The 17,135-nt window shown below is 42.0% G+C and overlaps 1 protein-coding gene across 25 annotated transcripts in view; it reads right to left on the reverse strand.

Moving 5' to 3' along the window:
- The window catches only part of CADPS (calcium dependent secretion activator), an 804,945-nt gene that overhangs the window by 78,419 nt on the left and 709,391 nt on the right, over window positions 1-17,135 (reverse strand). For 19 of the 25 annotated variants that reach the window (XM_067755076.1, XM_067755075.1, XM_067755054.1 and 16 more), the window contains 4 exons: window positions 16,576-16,732; window positions 15,611-15,752; window positions 7,421-7,567; window positions 3,923-4,078 (listed from right to left, as the gene is read on the reverse strand). In XM_067755076.1, the coding sequence (XP_067611177.1) occupies window positions 3,923-4,078; window positions 7,421-7,567; window positions 15,611-15,752; window positions 16,576-16,732 (602 nt within the window). The remainder of the gene's footprint in view (window positions 1-3,922; window positions 4,079-7,420; window positions 7,568-15,610; window positions 15,753-16,575; window positions 16,733-17,135) is intronic. The other 6 variants (XM_067755062.1, XM_067755065.1, XM_067755070.1 and 3 more) reach the window with 1 other exon arrangement.

Below are 17,135 nucleotides of genomic sequence, written 5' to 3' on the forward strand. Positions count from 1 at the left end.
GAAAAAGAAAATTGAAGGCTGTAATCAGTTTCAATCGACAATGACTTCACATGTGTTCTTTTGAAAATGACTTTCCCAGCTAAGGAAGGCCTATTCACAGAGACAGCCATGTAAAACCCTTCCTTTCTCTGCAGTTCATGGAACACCTGTAGCTTGGCGTATTTCTGTCTATAGTTGACATGCTATGGAGAACCCTAATTGCACGAGAATGAATGAATGAACAAAAACCCAATTATAGCATTATAGCATATATAAGTTCTCTCATATTGGCAACCGACTACCTTGAATCACTTCATTAAAAAAACAGCAAAACCCCTCCCCCAAAAACAGCTTCTAAACTTCAAAAACTTCATGGGGGGAAATATCTTAAATTACACTTATTGTTTTGTTTGGTTTTTTTTTTTCCTTTCTGGTTTTGAAAGAGAGTGACGTAAAAAAAAAAAATCCAACAAGCTTATTACATTGCTTTAAAGACTACAAAAATAAGATAGCTCCCTTTGGGGAGGAGAGTGAAATTAGGAGGAGTGGTCCCAGGGGGCTTCCACTATGTTTGTTTGTGTGTTTTTGCAATGTCAATGTATTATTTTGTAATAAGAATATGTTATTTTTATAAGTAAAAATATCATAATATACTTACCACTTCAAGAATCGTACAACGGTGGAAACGTAAGGTGACATAATTTTGACACAGGCCAAATTATGCTCCCATCAATGTGCTAACTGCACACAGGAAAACCCTAGTCCGACATGGACAGCTGGTAATACAGGGGTAAGATTTAATCCTTGATATCAGCATTGTAAAGGGGACCAGTTAGATTTTAAAAGGTTTCAGAGAAGTGGGTCACATCATGACATGTCTTTAAAGAAAAGCACCTGGTTAGTAAGTGGTTTTATTAAAGCTCCTTTCGACCAGTGCATCTTTTCAGCATTGTTCACAGTCAGGTTCTGGAGATCATGCAGCCACCAGGAAAGCACTGCTTTAAGAGGTATTTGTAGCAGTTTTCTAACAGTGCATAGGGAGGACCACACAGCTAGTTAGCTCAGGAAAGGATGCCAGCTTGCTAACACACCCTGGGTGCAGGCAGGGAAGCCAAGTATAATTTCTAAGGTTGGAAGCCCAGTTCTTAAAAAAAAAAACTTAAAAAAAAAAAAAAAGCCTCTTAAAACACTCCTATATATTATATGATCATGTTAAAGATAAATGATCTTGGCTTCCAAAGACTCGGTGCACTGAAGAAGCTTTCTAATCATGATGATCATTTTAAGCTACGTTGAAAATACATCACTTTCTGGTTTTGTGAAAAGGGGGCCTGATGGGGCCTGACTTGGACAGGTCCCTGTGCTGATCTTCTGAGGTTTGTGTGCCAGTTCCGGCCCAATCTGAGAAATGGAAATGCTAAATCACTCCCTTACAATGAAGCAATCATCTTCTGTTTTCACAGGAGAGCTGTTCATAGCCCTTGGAGTGTGCGGCTGTGAAAAGAGGAAGCTGAATGCAAAATTAATATGACTGATAGGCCTCCATGGGAAGGAAAAGCCAAGAATGGAGAGGTCGCTTAATCCACTGACTCTCTGAGGGCAGTCAGGGTGCCTTATGTTGTGTGGAGCGCAGGACCTGACACAGACTAGAGAAGCGGCACCATCGAGTCCATCAAATGAATGATTCCAATTGCTGAGAAACTTGGAAACGAGTGCCTGACTGACTTTTGGGCATTGCATATTTACATCTATGCAATAATGTCCTCGCCCTTCTAGAACAAGGTCCTTTTATTCTGTCCCGAAGAGGAAAGCAAATGTTCCAGGCTCTACTCATGTAGATTCTATGTCTTACAACCTCCAAGGACTTCTTCACATTGTACCTTCTGAATCTGGAGGTCTGGGGATGACATGTGCCCCTATGTTTGCCCTGATCTGCTTTTGTCTGGGGCCTCCACCGAAAGGGACATGGGGGTATTTATGTGTCCAGTGCCAGGTGTACACGTGCAGCTGACCAACTTCTGTTCACAAAAGGTTACTTAACAGCCACTATGTGCCAGGCATGAGGCGGGGCCCCGGGGAGGGAGAGGAGTTCAAAATGAACAAGATACACTCCGTGCCTTTCAGTAGCTCACACTCTTGGAGGTGGCTGATCCATAAAGACACGTGGTCAGGGGAATTCCCTGGTGGTCCAATGGTTAGGACTCCGAGCTCTCACTGCCGAGGGCACGGTGGGTTCGACCCCTGGTCAGGGAGCTAAGCCCCTGCACACCAAGGCACGTGGTAAGGGAGAAAACAGAGTCACTATCGACCTTTCACATCCCTATGCCCTTTTCCTCCCAGCATCTCCTTATTTCTTCCTCCCTACTCAGAAGCCTGGCTTTTCAGAGAAGGGCATACATGTCTTTCTGTACGATTGCGTACACAGATCAGAAGCTAGTAAGGGTTCTTTCTACTGCGTTGTAGCCGCTAGTACAGATGAAGGGAGAACTTTTCACCACAGGGAAACTGCCCTGCAAGAAGTGTTTGGTGGGATGGTTTGGCCACAGGGAAAGGCTTACTTTTCCTAAAACTGATACAGACCAGGTAGGAAATGGTAGAATTCAAAACCCTAAGGAAAGATTTTGACCTTTGGTTTGGGAAATAGGCCTGCCTTTGCTTCTAAAACTGGGAAGAAAAGAGCAAAACACAACATCTGAATCACCAGGATTTTAAGCTTCCAGAACTGCCATCGGACACCTGCCCAGATTCCCCACAGCATGTGGCTCCTTTACCAATTCCTGCCGAGATGCTCCCCTACCTGGGGCTGTGCAGGGCTTTTGCCCTTTTGGTTTCCAGTTTTGATGCTATTACTTCTCTTTTCTTCTTCCAAGATACAAAATAATGAACTCAGTTCACTCTCAGCCAAACCCAGCCCCCACCACACACAACTGATCCATCAACTAAACTATACAACATCTGGAGACCCAGAGTCGTCTGTGCTGCTTGGGGGATTCTGGGTGTTTTTGAATGAGGAAAAATAATGGAACCGTTATGAACTGGAAAGGGAACTTGGATGTGTGTCTGGGGATAGAACAGGGTGATGATAATGATGTCAAATCAGACGGATTTCATTTCTGCCTCTGATATTCAGAAATAGATACTCCATGAGGGAAGGGATGCGATCTCCCATCCTTCCTGGTGTGCCAAGAACTTAGCACTGCGCCTGGCACACAGGAGAAGCCCCAACAATTTTTGTTGAGTGGATGTGTACTGTCCTCATTTTCTTCTTCTTTCTCAGGAAAGTCTACTTAGAAAGGTCAGATGCAGCATTCCCACCTCAATCCTATATGCCACGGTGACAACCCAGGCCATGTGTAGGAAATCAAAATGCACATTTAATGTGTCATGCCCCTTTGTTGCTATCTAGTTAGATTTTAGGCAAGACAACTCATGGTTGGCAAATGGTACATGCTCAGTTCATATATACAGAGTGAATGATGTCGTGGAGCTCCTGCCCACATTGCTGGAAAGTCAAGAGATGCCTGCTACCTGTACTGAATACGCTGGCGCTAGAACTGTAGGTGCTTCTCTTTCTTCCAGCCAGCTATCCACCCATGCATACACTCAGATATTTAACAAATAGGTATTAACTAAACATTTTGTGCCAGACACTTAACGGGTATTGGGGATACAGAGACAAGAAGGACACTTTCCTCATGGAGCTAAATGAAAAAACTGGCAGCCATATTCTGTGCCATCTTTTGCTGGGTCTGGGACAGACGTGGCGAAGGTGAATAGAAGCTACAGTGAGGTGGTCACCACTCCAGCTGAATTTGACAAACAACCACCTTCTCCAAAACACTCCAAATTACGGCCAATTGTAAGAGTGGGAGCCCTCACCTTTCCCCAAGTCAGTGCCCAGCGGGGAAGGGGTGCAGAAACCTGTCCGGCCACCTATGCTCACCTTTTGACACAAGATTCAATCATGTCACTTGCCATCAGCTTTAGTCGTTGTTCCAGGTGCTTTCCAAACTCTTCTTCAGGCCAGTGCAAGTCCCGAATGAAGGTCTGAAGGGCATCAAGTTTCCAGAACAGATCTTCGGAAGTGCCTGATCCGTTACTGGCAGGATAAAAATTTGAAAACAAGAGTCACCCACTGGCCTAGGGTTCTGCAAAAGCTGACACAAGAACAGTTGGGGGCTAGAAGGCTTAAGGCAAACAGTGGCTTCAACATACAAAACGACGCATGTTGGCGGTGGAGGTGGGGGCGATCTCCACCGGCAGATTTTGAGTTTTACCATACGTGACTTCATGGGCTTTGTTCGGCCAATTATTCCAGACCAGTGAGAAGTCTGAGGAAGGTGCTGCCCCATAACTAGAAGAAGGTATGGTAAAAATCAGCCTTCTTTTAATAACCACATTAACACATGTGATGATTCAGATGAAGGCCACGAACCAGAGGGAGAAGTAGGTCTCAACAGATAATAACTACATGGCAACATGCAGTTATTAGAATTCAGGGTTTCATGCATTTCCCCGGCTGCCCTCCGGAGCGGAGACCTCTTGGATACTGCACGAGACTTTCATTTGTAAAAGGACAGTGCTAACAAAGTGGTGAGCGAGGACCCGCTTTCTCTCTTGAAGGGCTGGAAGGAAATTGGGGTGACTCACGTCAAGCCGAGTCCACCTGGATACCTTGAATCCAAGATTCTCGTTCAGTTTGGTTATCAGTCCAATTTGCACAGACCAGCCCGTTGCATAGGCAGCCCCAGGACAAGGTGGGTTGTGGGGGGACGTGAGTGGACAAGGGATATTTGCAAAGCTTTAGGGCTCAAGACCTGAGCTCTTGTACCATTGCACCATCTTACCCAGTCCTCTGTACAGATGGAGAAATTGGTCTTGATTCCTTTCTGTACAATGATGTCTAAGAAACTTTTACCCGGGGCATCGACGGAAAGCCCACGTACAGGAGATGCTCCACCTCTCACCCTCTTGCCCTTCCCTGGCTGGCTTTCTCTTTTGTAAGAATCCCATCGGCAGCTCTGTGGGGTGGCCGCCTCCCACCCCCTTCCTCGCATACCACTAATGCTAACACGGCAATTTATAAAACGTCCAACATACCATGCATTACCACTTGTTCCGACATCGTCTATAGAAACAGATGAGAGTGGGTGTTTCTATTGTGACAGATGCCAGCTGCATTGAATTAATGCTTCAGAGAGAGAAATATAGCTAGTGCATAAAGGCATACACAGCTACTGCGGGGGGATGGGGGTAGGAGAAGACTCCCAACATGCCGGGAGGGAGCCCACGGCCTGGACCAACAGGGTAACGCTTTCAAGGACAGACCAGTCTGAGGTCAGTACGTAGATGTATCTGACACGAAGGAGCAGGTAACATGGAAACACGTCCTTAAAATGAAAGGTGGCAGAGGAGAAAACTGAAAATATGAAAAGATATAGAATCAGGCATTTCCTGGTGGGTGACTGAGAATCTACGCCTTCTTTTCAGATACGGTCGTAGGCACTGTTCAAAAGTGGGGGAATGCACTGTTTCTCCGTAAAAGTTCAGCCTTCCCCCCATCCCATCCTATGCCTGGGAAAAGAAACCCCAACTTTGCCTAGTCGAAACCCCGTTTTGGAACTGCATGGTTGTATGTTTTAAATCATTAAGTACATATGAATGCAATAATTGGTATTTATTACAACAACATTTTGACACCCATCTGGTTTCAGAGTTTCAAAAAATTCTTCTAGGGTTTTTTTTTTTTCTTTTTCTTTGAAGAGCTTATTATTAAGTTTTGACATGAGGAAAAGAATATTTTCTTTTTATTTTTAAGATAAACTGTTAATGTTAAGGCAATAGCACCAAGATTATTTTGATTGTTGAGCAGTTACCAAAATGTGTTCCCACTCATGTCTTAATTAATTGAATGGAGACCATTATCTGCTTTCTTACAATGTCTTGATTCATATCTTTTCAGAAACAATGTCACAGAGCATGCACAGAAGGAGGTAAGAGAAGCTTCTGGATATTAATTTGTTCATTTTTAACAGATACTACCTAATCTAACTTTTCATACAGTCATCTTAGCATGAATATGATTTATGGGCTTGTTTTTGAAGGGTTTTTTTTTCCAGATACAAATTTTGGAGGTTTTTATTTGTCTTTAAAAGAAAATCAGACTGACCAGACGATTTCATTGTGAACTTGTGAGCAAATACGGGTTTTGAAAAATATTAGGTAGCTGTGGAGAAGCCAAGTAGAGCAGTCCTTTTCAAGTTCTGTTCTCTACCTGGGTTACTGCAGAAATAAAAACGTGGAGGGCCATCTTGACAAATGTGATTTTGAGATTTCAAAACATCACTGCCAGTTTCAGATCATTTTTTATTCCTTTGATAATAACACTTTCCTTTGAAAATGTGCCAATTTATTCTTTCAAGAAAAAGCTTATCTGGCCTATAATTAGCTGTGGTCTAAGAAAAGGATCAAAGGAGGGTATAGAATTGCTAAACCTTCTTTCACATATTAAATCATGCATGTGGTTCTAATTTAATTTCCCTGAGGTAGGATTTCGGGGTGCTGGATCTTCTACTTGAGAAGGAAAGAAGGAGAGGGGATTCATTTCCTAAGCTAGAAGAAATGGCTTCTCAACCTCCACCCTCCAAACTGCTGGCTTTAAGGGGTGACCTGACCTCCAGGGAAAACAAACCCCAGGCATCGCTGGCATTTGTATGGATGAGGGTAGAGAGTGGCCCTACACTGAGACCACAGATGATACGGCTACCGCCAAATTTAACTGCAGCGCATGCACAAATTTAGACATCTTCTTGCTACCTAGATCTCAATGCTCCAAATTGTATTATGACATTGGAATGTACCTTTACATAACATTTATGTTACCAAGGCTTGATCCATTCAGAAATTTTCATTTAGCCCTGAACATACTGTTACTATATCCTGCCATTTGCTGACACCAGAAATATGGTTTAAACAGTCTATAGGAATTTTTTATTAAGGAAAAAAAAAGCCCAAACCAGCTTCTAGGTAGGTGTGCTTTCCTCTTTGATTTGGATCAAGCCAGAAATGACCGGCCGGCCCAGCAAAGAGGTTTCCTGGACTATTTTTGGATGACTGACTCCTAAAGTCATGTCACCTGCATTAAGAATAAAATAAAATAAATATATGGGAAGAAGCCTTTGGCAAAGGAATTCAGGAAGTGAAACATAGTCCTCAAACGTTCAGTGGGCGTAAGACAATTTGTTAGTGCTGTATCTATAGCAAACGTCTTACAAACACGCTGCATGCCAGAAATAAACAATACTGTCTCTGTATGATCAGCAAAAGATGTCTAATTATCCATCTCCATCTCCGTTATATAGGATGTAGAGAAATAAACAATACATATCCATGCCAAGATCACTTCAATTTAAATTAGATCTAATGTGAACTGAATACACACTCAGCATCATATATAGCAGCCATCCATGACGGTGCCGAAAAAGTAGGCATTTGTGGGATGCCTAGAGGGATGTTAACTGGTAGATTTGGTACTTTGGGAAGGTTCACATTGGGTAGGTTCACATTGGGTAGATTACTGGTTAAACTCCTGTGGAAGAAACAGACAGAAAGAAAAAGATACCATCACAGTGACAATGCAGATGTGGCAGAAGCACACAACAGTTGTAAATAAATTGGCTAAGTCCACAGCAAGACGACAACGAAAACTTAAGCGACACGTTTCAGAAAGCAGCTTACGGATGGGGAGCTGTGGTGTGGCTCAGGGTTCAGAGAGAAATGATAAAAGTTAATGGAAAAAAAATTAACCACAGAGCGACTGAAAAGCGTGGACACTCATGGACGCCTGTATACAATGATCGTGTTATTTCGATGCCTTTGTGAGGGGCCTTCAGTTTCCAAATCCATTGCCACAAGGGTCTAGACCTTGTCTCATACAAAGAACTTGAAGTTCATGGAATTCTTGGCGTTGCCGTGGCTAGGGCTGCAGTGAAGTAGCTGGGACTGATAGAAAGGGTGGAACACTTTGATTTTTTCTTTTATTTACAAATTAGTTTTGACGGAAGCACATTTCTTAAGTCAGAGAGTAGATACGAGGTGCAGCAGGAAATTTACCCAATTGAACGTATACATAATGGTAATGGACAGAAATGGAATTCTTTCCAACCGCTACTTCTGAAGACAGGTGTACGTGCAATGGAGCATCAGAGTTGATGGCGAAGATGAAGGAATTGTATCAAAAAGAGTGAATAGCTTTGCATAATTTTATAGATTAAAGAAAGAAAATGGAAACATCCCCTCCCGAACTAAGTCCAATTAAAGTGGAGAAAGGTTTACACTCAAAAAAAGGAAAAGAATCCCAACTTCAGCTCATATAGTGAATTCTTTGACCACAGTGGATTTAAAATGAGGTCTTCTGTTACAAGTAATTACCCTTGAAAGTGAGACAGAGACTGTGAGAAAGGGTGACAAGGGCTTCTGGGGGGTGATGGTGATGTTCTGTTTCCTGATCTGTGGGATTGTTACATGGATGTGTTCAGCTTGTGAATATTAATCAACTTTTGTATTTTCTGTAAAAAGTTAAAATGTAAGTTAAAAATTATAAACAGTTAAAGATTGTGACCTCGTATCAGGTTTTGTTTTTTGAACAAAGATCGATCAACTGATGTGATGAAAGAGAGATGGATGGCTTTATGGGTAAAGAGAGAAAATAAAGCAAAACAAAAACCTCAGAGAGCATCAACCACATCTCTCTGGAGGGACTGTGTCATATACTGCTCAACCAGCTGGCACCTCGTGATTCTGTAGTGGCATTTCAAGGGTGTTCCATCCAGCCAAAGTCACTGGCACAGTGGAGCCCAGCCTAACTCTGCATCTGAGAGGAGCCTTCCTGTTTAAGTGGAGTTGACAGCATTTTGGCAAAGAAGTAGAGGTTTTCTTTTTGGATCTTGCAGAAGAGCAAGTTTTGCCAAAGCAGCTCTGCCCCGGGCAAGCTGTATTTGACTAACACAGCTCTTGCAAAGGCTGGAGCTGCCTCTGGGCTTGCTCAGGGGGGCAAGTCTCCTGATACACCCGAAATTTGGACTCTAGAAATAGTCTGGACACCTGTCTCTCTCTAGAAATGAGCTACCCTTTCATGATGGGAATATAGCCCCGGCTGGTGGATGGAAAAACCTAGAATGCAAAATTGCCAACCTGGCATTCTCTTCCTTAAGGGAAACAGGTGTCTCACAGGTTCATCCTTTACACTTCACAGTTGGGGAAAGCCAATTACACTTCCCTACTTGGGAGGAAAGGGCGCTCTCGTGGGAACACTCAAAAGAAGATTAGCTAAAGCTGACTATTAAGTGGAAGGGAAAATGGAACTTTTCCTTCCATGTTTCTCTGTTTAACTGGGGAATCTGCCTTTGAATTCAGTCCCTGGTGGTTCTCAGTCTTAAACACTGCTATGGAACAAAACCGTTGGCGATTTCCACTGAGACATGTGTAAGCCTATATAAGCAAATGTGATCATTAAATGATACACACACTGAATATTGATCAAGGAATTAGGAGATCTTTCGAGATGGCAGCCTGGAAAGTTAAAACGTCAATTCTGAGTGAATTAAAAGTAGCTAGGAATGAATAACATACAAATGTATGCAAAAGCAACTTTAAACATTTTAGCGGTTGGTGGGCACCCAAATTAGGAATGAGCTTCGTTTTAAACATCAAAACTTAAAAAAAGTACTTATATTAATCAAAACATATTGTATTTGTAAAATATGACATTTTGGCTGGACGGCTGCACTGCACTCATAGAAACATTTCCTTCCTGTGACATAGCATCATGATCTACTTTTAAAAGGCTGAAGAAACATGCTCGATATTTCTGCTCTTAGCAAAATAATAGTGTATTACTAATGTTATTAATAAATCATTTGGCTATTAATAACATATTAATAACCAGAGAGACAATTCCAAGCATTATACATAAAAAGGGGGAATTTTCCTGTAGCACTCCTGAAGCTGCTGATGGATAATAACAAATTATTACTTTAGAGGGTCCTTTAAAAACTACCTAAAAACAAGTCCAGCATGCGTATCTGTGAAAATCGTAAGTGGATATCTCCGGATAGCGTAAGAAGTGTAAATTACAATCCTAACAATGGATACATGTTAAAAATTAGACTCATTCATTTTGGGGACTGCTGAAAAAGGGTAGCTCCCATTCATATCAAAGGATCCATCCCTGGAGCACTGGATTAAAAAATTCTCATCTGCTCTCTCTCTCACACGGATGAAAGGTACAAATGTGTGCATGTCTCATCCTTTCTACGGATGTCAGAGTCATTCCTTCCAGGATTAATTCTACTAAGGTTGGGTCTCTGTGCAGAGAGGATATGGTTGGGTCTTTTCTCAAAGTCTTCTGCTTCGGATTTATGGATGGGGCTAGATTTAAGACACAGAATGCCGTCCACCTTATGAGCCTTTTGTTGCATGAATATATGCGGTACATCTCGTCTTCTCTTGGTGCTCTGAACACTAAAACCTCTTTCCTGGCTTACTCTTAGGTCTAATCCCTACTTAGGGGCATGGGGCACTCTTTGATATCTTTCTAGAGTTTAGAGGGGTGTTTCTCAAGCTTTTATTTCCTACCACCACCAGATCCCCCAACTGCCTTCCCCATGAAACTTTAATACCACCAATATACTGCATATCTGCTTATGTACTGTATATAGACCTGTGCTTTATACATATACACAACAAGAGGAAGATTTTTTTTGTTGCACACCCTCCTCCGCTGCCCCCCCAACCAAGAACCAATTTCCACCATCTTTGGGAGCTGTAAGTCTCCTGTTCAGAATGCGTGACCTAGTGAACAAAGTTCTAAACTTCACGGGATTTTAGAACCTCCCAACTATCTCTCCAACCTTATAGCTTGTCTCCTTTATAATCCATGCTGGCCCAAACCAAACATTCACTGTTTCTACTGCCTACCCTACTTTCCCCCCAATTTTACTTTTGCTCATGTTCTCTCCCAACATCCCTACCCCTTCTGAAATACTCTCCAGGCTACTTCCCTTATGACTCCTCAGTGGAGGTTCATTCCCTTCTACTTATGCTCTCATAACTCTTCCTTATGTTCTTTGTACACTGGGAAATATTTGAAGTCATTTTTCTTGTGTGCATGTTGCGCAGACCCAACCAGACTGAGATCCCCAATCAGGGGATTGTATCTTTTGCTTCCTCATAGTTTCCCCATAGTTTTCCTGTGGTACTCTTAAAATTTTCGGCCTGTATGGGTTTCTTAATAAATGTCAGCTAATCAATAAATATTTATTGAACACCCGTCCCAGGCCTTGCTCTAGGTGTTAGGGAGGCAGTGTCAATTAAATGCATATATGAAGTGAATACAGAAAATCACATTTCTTAGGATGTTAGTATTGGAAAGTCGTGGGTATTCAAAGTTCCTGTTTTACAAAGGAGGATACCGAGGCTCAGGAAGGTCATCTGACTTGCCCAAGGTCACTCAGCAAATTACTGGCAGAGTTAAGAATTCTGACTCCTTGTCTAATACTTGTCTATTTCATACCAGGCCACCCACTGTATTGCTAAGGTTTCCCTGGTCTGACATTTTATTATCATTAAGATATTGACAACTTTGACAATCTGGGAAAAGACGTTGTTTCAAAAATACTTTTCACATGTCTGTCTCAGGCAGAGAGAGAGAAAGTGCACTTTGAGAAATGAGAAACCCAAGGTTTTCAGTGTGCATATATCAAGAAGCAGTGTTTTTAGTTCTATAATTCAGAATCATCCTGACCTGAAATGGGCAACAGTGAAGCGTGGATTCCTTGTGCCTGGAAGTGTTTAAGTAGAGACTAAGAGACAACCTGTCAAGGAAAGAGTAGTGCAGAGGGGTTTCTAGACTTGGCAAGCTTTGGATTAGACGCTTTCTAAGTTTTCTTCCACATAGAAGGTCAGGATGACTAGATGAGCAACAAACCAACTCTAAAGAGCTGGTAGAAGTGTGGTCCGTCTCTTAGGTAGGACCCAAAGCTCATATTCAGGGCTGCTGGGAGGGTTCTGAACAACCTGCCCAGCTGTGGGTGGTGGCGCTATGACGTGTCCTCATGGACCCCCGGAGAAGGCCATGGGGTCCAGCCTGGGCTTGCCCTCGAGAGGCTGACTATCTTCAGCTGTGGTTAGAAGCCATGGGATGACATTTTCCACCAATGCCTAGAGATTCAAATCATGACCATCATGATCTGGCTTAATGGAAACAGAGATGCAGCTTCCCTTTTCTCTCCTCAGAGATGGAAGGCCACCCTTCTAGAGAAATAAGCAATAAGGACTCACATTTTACCCTTTCTATCAAATAACTTCAGTTGTATCAAACCGAAATGATGATGATATCTCTAGTTTCTTTCATAGGACCATATTCTGAAATAAGAAAATCTGAACAATAAAGAATATTTAAAATCTGCTTTTAGCTACTTCGATATATTGGTAGCATTTCCCTGTCAGAGTTCTGTTTTCCCTTAACAAAATCTTGAAATATTTTGTTAACTCTTGAACAACACGGGGCTTAGGGGCACTGACCCCTGCACAGTTAAAAATTCACATATAACTTTATATTATCCCTTGTATCTGTGGTTCTTCCTTATCTTCAGTTCTGTATCTGTGGATTCAACCAATCTCTGACCACGTAGGACTGTCATTATTTACTACTGAAAAAAATCCACACATAAGTGGGCCTGTGCCATTCAAACCAGTGTTGTTCAAGGGTCAACTGTCCTAGTTTTTCTTGAAGTAAGCTTTGCAATGCATTTCTCAGTCATTTTACCTATAATCAGGTACCTATAATCATGACTTTTGAAAAGTAGAAGAACAGAACTATTCAAGTGTAAGAATTGTTGGAGAGAAGGGCTGTTGGGGGCACGTGTGTGTGCGTGTGTGTGTGTGTGTACACTGTGGGATCATGTGTCAAAATTAGAGAAGACTGAGCAAACAATCTATTTATCTAAGTCAGCTTCTTATTTTTGAGTGAACTTGGTGAAAAAATATCCCCAAAAGATCATTCTTTACTTGGAAAAAAAAAAAAGAACCTCTGCTTCTTTATCAACCCTCTATCTAGTGGTCAGGCAGAAGCTCATACTTTCTCTTGGCATAGTAAGAAGTAGAGAGATTTATTCCTTCCTATCACATAAGTGTGTTCCCAATTTTTTCATACCCTTCATTTTGTGCTGGCCATTCTGCAAATCTGTCCCACGGCATCCACATTCTGTTTTGAAATCAGCTAATAAAATGTAGGTGATTTCAAACAATTTTAATTTAGCTTATGTTTTAGTTGTCATTTTCCAATACCTCCACCTGCTCTGAAAAGCATGTACTACTTAGTATGAATTGAACAAACCACAGTCATATTCACGAGCCTACAGCACCGTTTTGGACAGCCAAAATCTACTTAAGAAACAAAACACAGCCCTATAAAATATTCTCAGGTTGTTAGTCACGAACGATCAATCCTTTGCTAATTTCCCGATCTTTAAATTACTGATCCGAGAGTTCACACTTTACTTTTTTTTTCACTCCTTAAAAAAACCCTGAGAAAACATTCCCAGACTAAGACTTCCAATTGTGAAAATGATTTCAAGTCTACCTTTACTTCTGACTGATCAAGTATACGTTATGGTTCAAAAGGGATAGCAGGCATTAGCTTGGTTTCTAAGGAATTTAACAGGTTATAAAATGACTTCAGTGACATTAGCACAGAGCTTCGTGACAATTCTCAGACACTGAGCAGAGACGTTTTTAAAAATTAGTTTTACAGATGAGAAGACAGTTAGGGAGGTTTAAGCCCTTGCCTTCTGGCGAGAAACTGGAGAACAAGACCCCTACCTCTAGGGCTCCTTAAGAAACAGGGAAGGATACCCATCACTTCCTCCTGCGTGTGTTGGGGGCAGTAGCCTCCACATTTAAACCCAAGTGAGTAAATGCTACTTCAAGACCATTGCTACTTGCAAAATGTGAATATTACTCATTTTAACCTTTTCCTCTTTCACAGCCGTTCTGCACAGGACAACTCTTGATTCGAGTGAGCATTAAAAAAAACCACAATCACTCATTCATGCTTTATCATCAAGGATCCCGGTTCTATTCTCATGAGCTGGAAGTCAGCAGGGCCATATTAAGAGACTGTTATAAACCTGAGAATTACAAGCTAAAATTTAGATATCTTGGTACTTACAAATGAAGAGCTACTGCCTATTAACCTGCTCAGGAGGGCAAGTCAGGAAACTTCTCTTGTGGCTCAGATGTGGAAAGGGGGATGGACTGAAAAAGCTATTTTGCTTTGATTTCTTTATGAGTCAGAATTTTATTCAGTGTAATATTAGGAGGGTCTCAATTCAGAAAACTGCTTAAAGACAGGGCACAAGTTAAGGCTTCCAAATTGAGAAAAGGCTTTTGAATATTTGTTCTGGAAGTGCCTGGCAGTGTGCCGTGCATGCCCCCCTTCGCTCCATGCTGGTTGCCACATTCCACATCTGTAAAGGACCAGAAAGAACAAAATGCTTTTCCTACAGGAAAAAGGGAATCTAACAGAGCAAAACTACTATCAGGCTTTATTGGAGATTTTCAAACTATAGCAGACAATTCTCTCCGCCTAGGAGTTCTCCACTTCTCCAGAAAGGGGAGTCTGAGACTGACCCTCTGGCAGCCTTGAGTGACAGTCCTCCTCCTTGCTGGGGAATGGAGGTGGCACCAGATCTGCCACACATTTCAGATAGGGTTTATTTGCCAAGCAATAATGGAAATTGCCGAATTCACGACCTATAGGATTTCCTGTAATTGGTCCTACAGGATAGATATCCCATCAAAAAAAAAAAGTAGTGTGGTCAAATACATTTAGGGAACTCTGGATTAAGCACAGTTAAACAAGCTTCTGTATGACTATATTCTTCGAGTTTTGAAATATGCTGGTGTACTTTGAGGCTCTCCAGGAGACAAGGGCGTGGGGTGGATGAGCGGATACATAGAGCTTCCTAAATATATCTGTCCACAGAGTCCTTTTCTTGAGGAGAGTCTCAAAAGCCTAGACCAGGAAATGACAAACTCTGGTCCACAGGCCAGCTTCCTGTTTTTGTAAATAAAGTTTTAGGGGAACACAGCCACGCTTGTTCCTTTACCTATCGTCTATTGCGGCTTTTGTGCTACACAGTAGAGTTGAGACTTGACAGAGATCATTTGGCTTGAAAAGTCTAAATATTTACTATCTGGCCTTTTACAGAAAAAGTTTGCTGACCCCTTGCCTAGACCCCTATGGAACACACTTTGGGAAACATCAATACCTAGGGATAAAACCACTGGAGTAAGATACACAGTACGAATATCACAGCCAGGTTTATATCCCGTATTGCTTATTTATCTTGTGCAATAAACCAAAGATTCCATTTCATAAAACATTTCCCAATCTCTTCCCCCCTCCCCTCCTTGGACAAAGACGCTATGAGCATCACAGTTGGGAGTATGGTGTGTGCTGTCTATCCATGTGAACAATGAAAACCATAAGACACCATTAATCCATTTCTGTATGACTCTGCAGCCATTTGCACCCAAACTCCGATGGTATCAAAAGAGGTTTCCTTACTTGACTGGTTCCCATGACTCCCGCTCAAAGCCCCTGTGAATGGATTGTGCAATTGAGGACTCCATCAAATCCACATATCTAACCACAAGTGGGGCAAACAGGTCTTGCAGGTGTTTGTGAAATTTTCCATTGCACAAATTATCTAGAACAGATAAGCAAAAGCTCGGTAAGAATCCGCAGTTGCTCCATCAGCATGCAACGTACACATAGAGAGGACTGTCTTCTACATTAAATACACCGCTTCTAAAAAAAAGCCAGAAGGAAGAAGGAGAACGAGGAAGAGGAGGAGAAGAAGAAAAGAAAAAAGTACATGAGCGGCGTCATGCTTCAATCTGCTTGGAAGGAAAATGGAATTCAAAAACCTTTTACCCATTTGTGTCACTCTTCTAAAAAGGGAAAAAAGTAATGCTCCCTTAAAGAACAAAAAAAGCAACAATTGATACTTTTTTTTTTTTTTAGGTTTTCCTTGCACCTGCTCCCTTTCTTCCCCTTACGTTACCAGGAAGAAAGAACATTCTGTACCCCTCTCTTCTGTCATCACTCTCCCTGGGGAGGAAGGTCTATTTTATGGCTATGTGTTGCTGTAAGATACTTGGAAATGCTTGGGGTGTTACTTAGCAGGAAATTGTTTTTCATCTAGGAAGTATCTTTCGATAAAAATTCAAAATGTGTAGAGGTCAATTTAGCTTGTTCAAGAGCAAATAAAACCCACAGGCACAGGTACCACTTTCTCACTGCTCTTGGGTTCTTCTGCCTAGTCAACAGGGGGCTTCCCTGCAACAGGACGCTTGTTGGAAGAAAGGGAATTTCATCAGCTGTAAGTTTTTTTTTTTTTTTTTTTTTAAGTAACCATAAAACTATGAAGAGCTGTGTCCAACCTGTAGTCTGCCTGGGATAAAGATGTTTCAGCAATCCGTTAACTGCACACTACTTAGGAAAGTCAGACAGTCAAAGATGATACATACAGTCGGTCCGGAGAAAATCATTCAGCAGCTGAAACAGTGGAAAACTGTCCCATGTGTCTGGGGGCTGCACCTCTAGTGCTGCATCCATGTCCACTGCAAAGAGTGACAGGAACGTCTCGGCGTGTTCCACCATCAAGTCTGACCACCACGCAAAGGCCTTTGAAATGTGGCAGAGAAACAACAGAAAAGAGGCGATGAGCTTCTGTCTCCGACCTAAGATGTGACGTCAAGGCCTGGCTGTTCAAGATTCACTGTGCATCCAGCAAGGTTTGGTCATTTTATTGTAAAGAGAACAGCTTTTTTGGATCGAGTTGGGCCTCTATGTGTCCCAAGGCAATGCTTTTCATGATTCCAAGCCTGCCTTAGAAAGTCTTTACTCTGACCTACCGGTCAGAGGATGTAGCTGTAGAAATGACAGGTGTGGAACTTCTGTTCAATTTACAATAACTCAGTACATTTTGAGTCATGCTCTTTATCACTCTTGTTGGCTAGTTCTTGCTCTAAAATATTAGAATTTGGGAGTTTCTTCACTGTGTTTATGGGTTTTCTGCTGGTCTAAC

Source organism: Pseudorca crassidens, chromosome 10 (assembly GCF_039906515.1).
Source record: "Pseudorca crassidens isolate mPseCra1 chromosome 10, mPseCra1.hap1, whole genome shotgun sequence".
Taxonomy (NCBI): Eukaryota; Metazoa; Chordata; class Mammalia; order Artiodactyla; family Delphinidae; genus Pseudorca; species Pseudorca crassidens.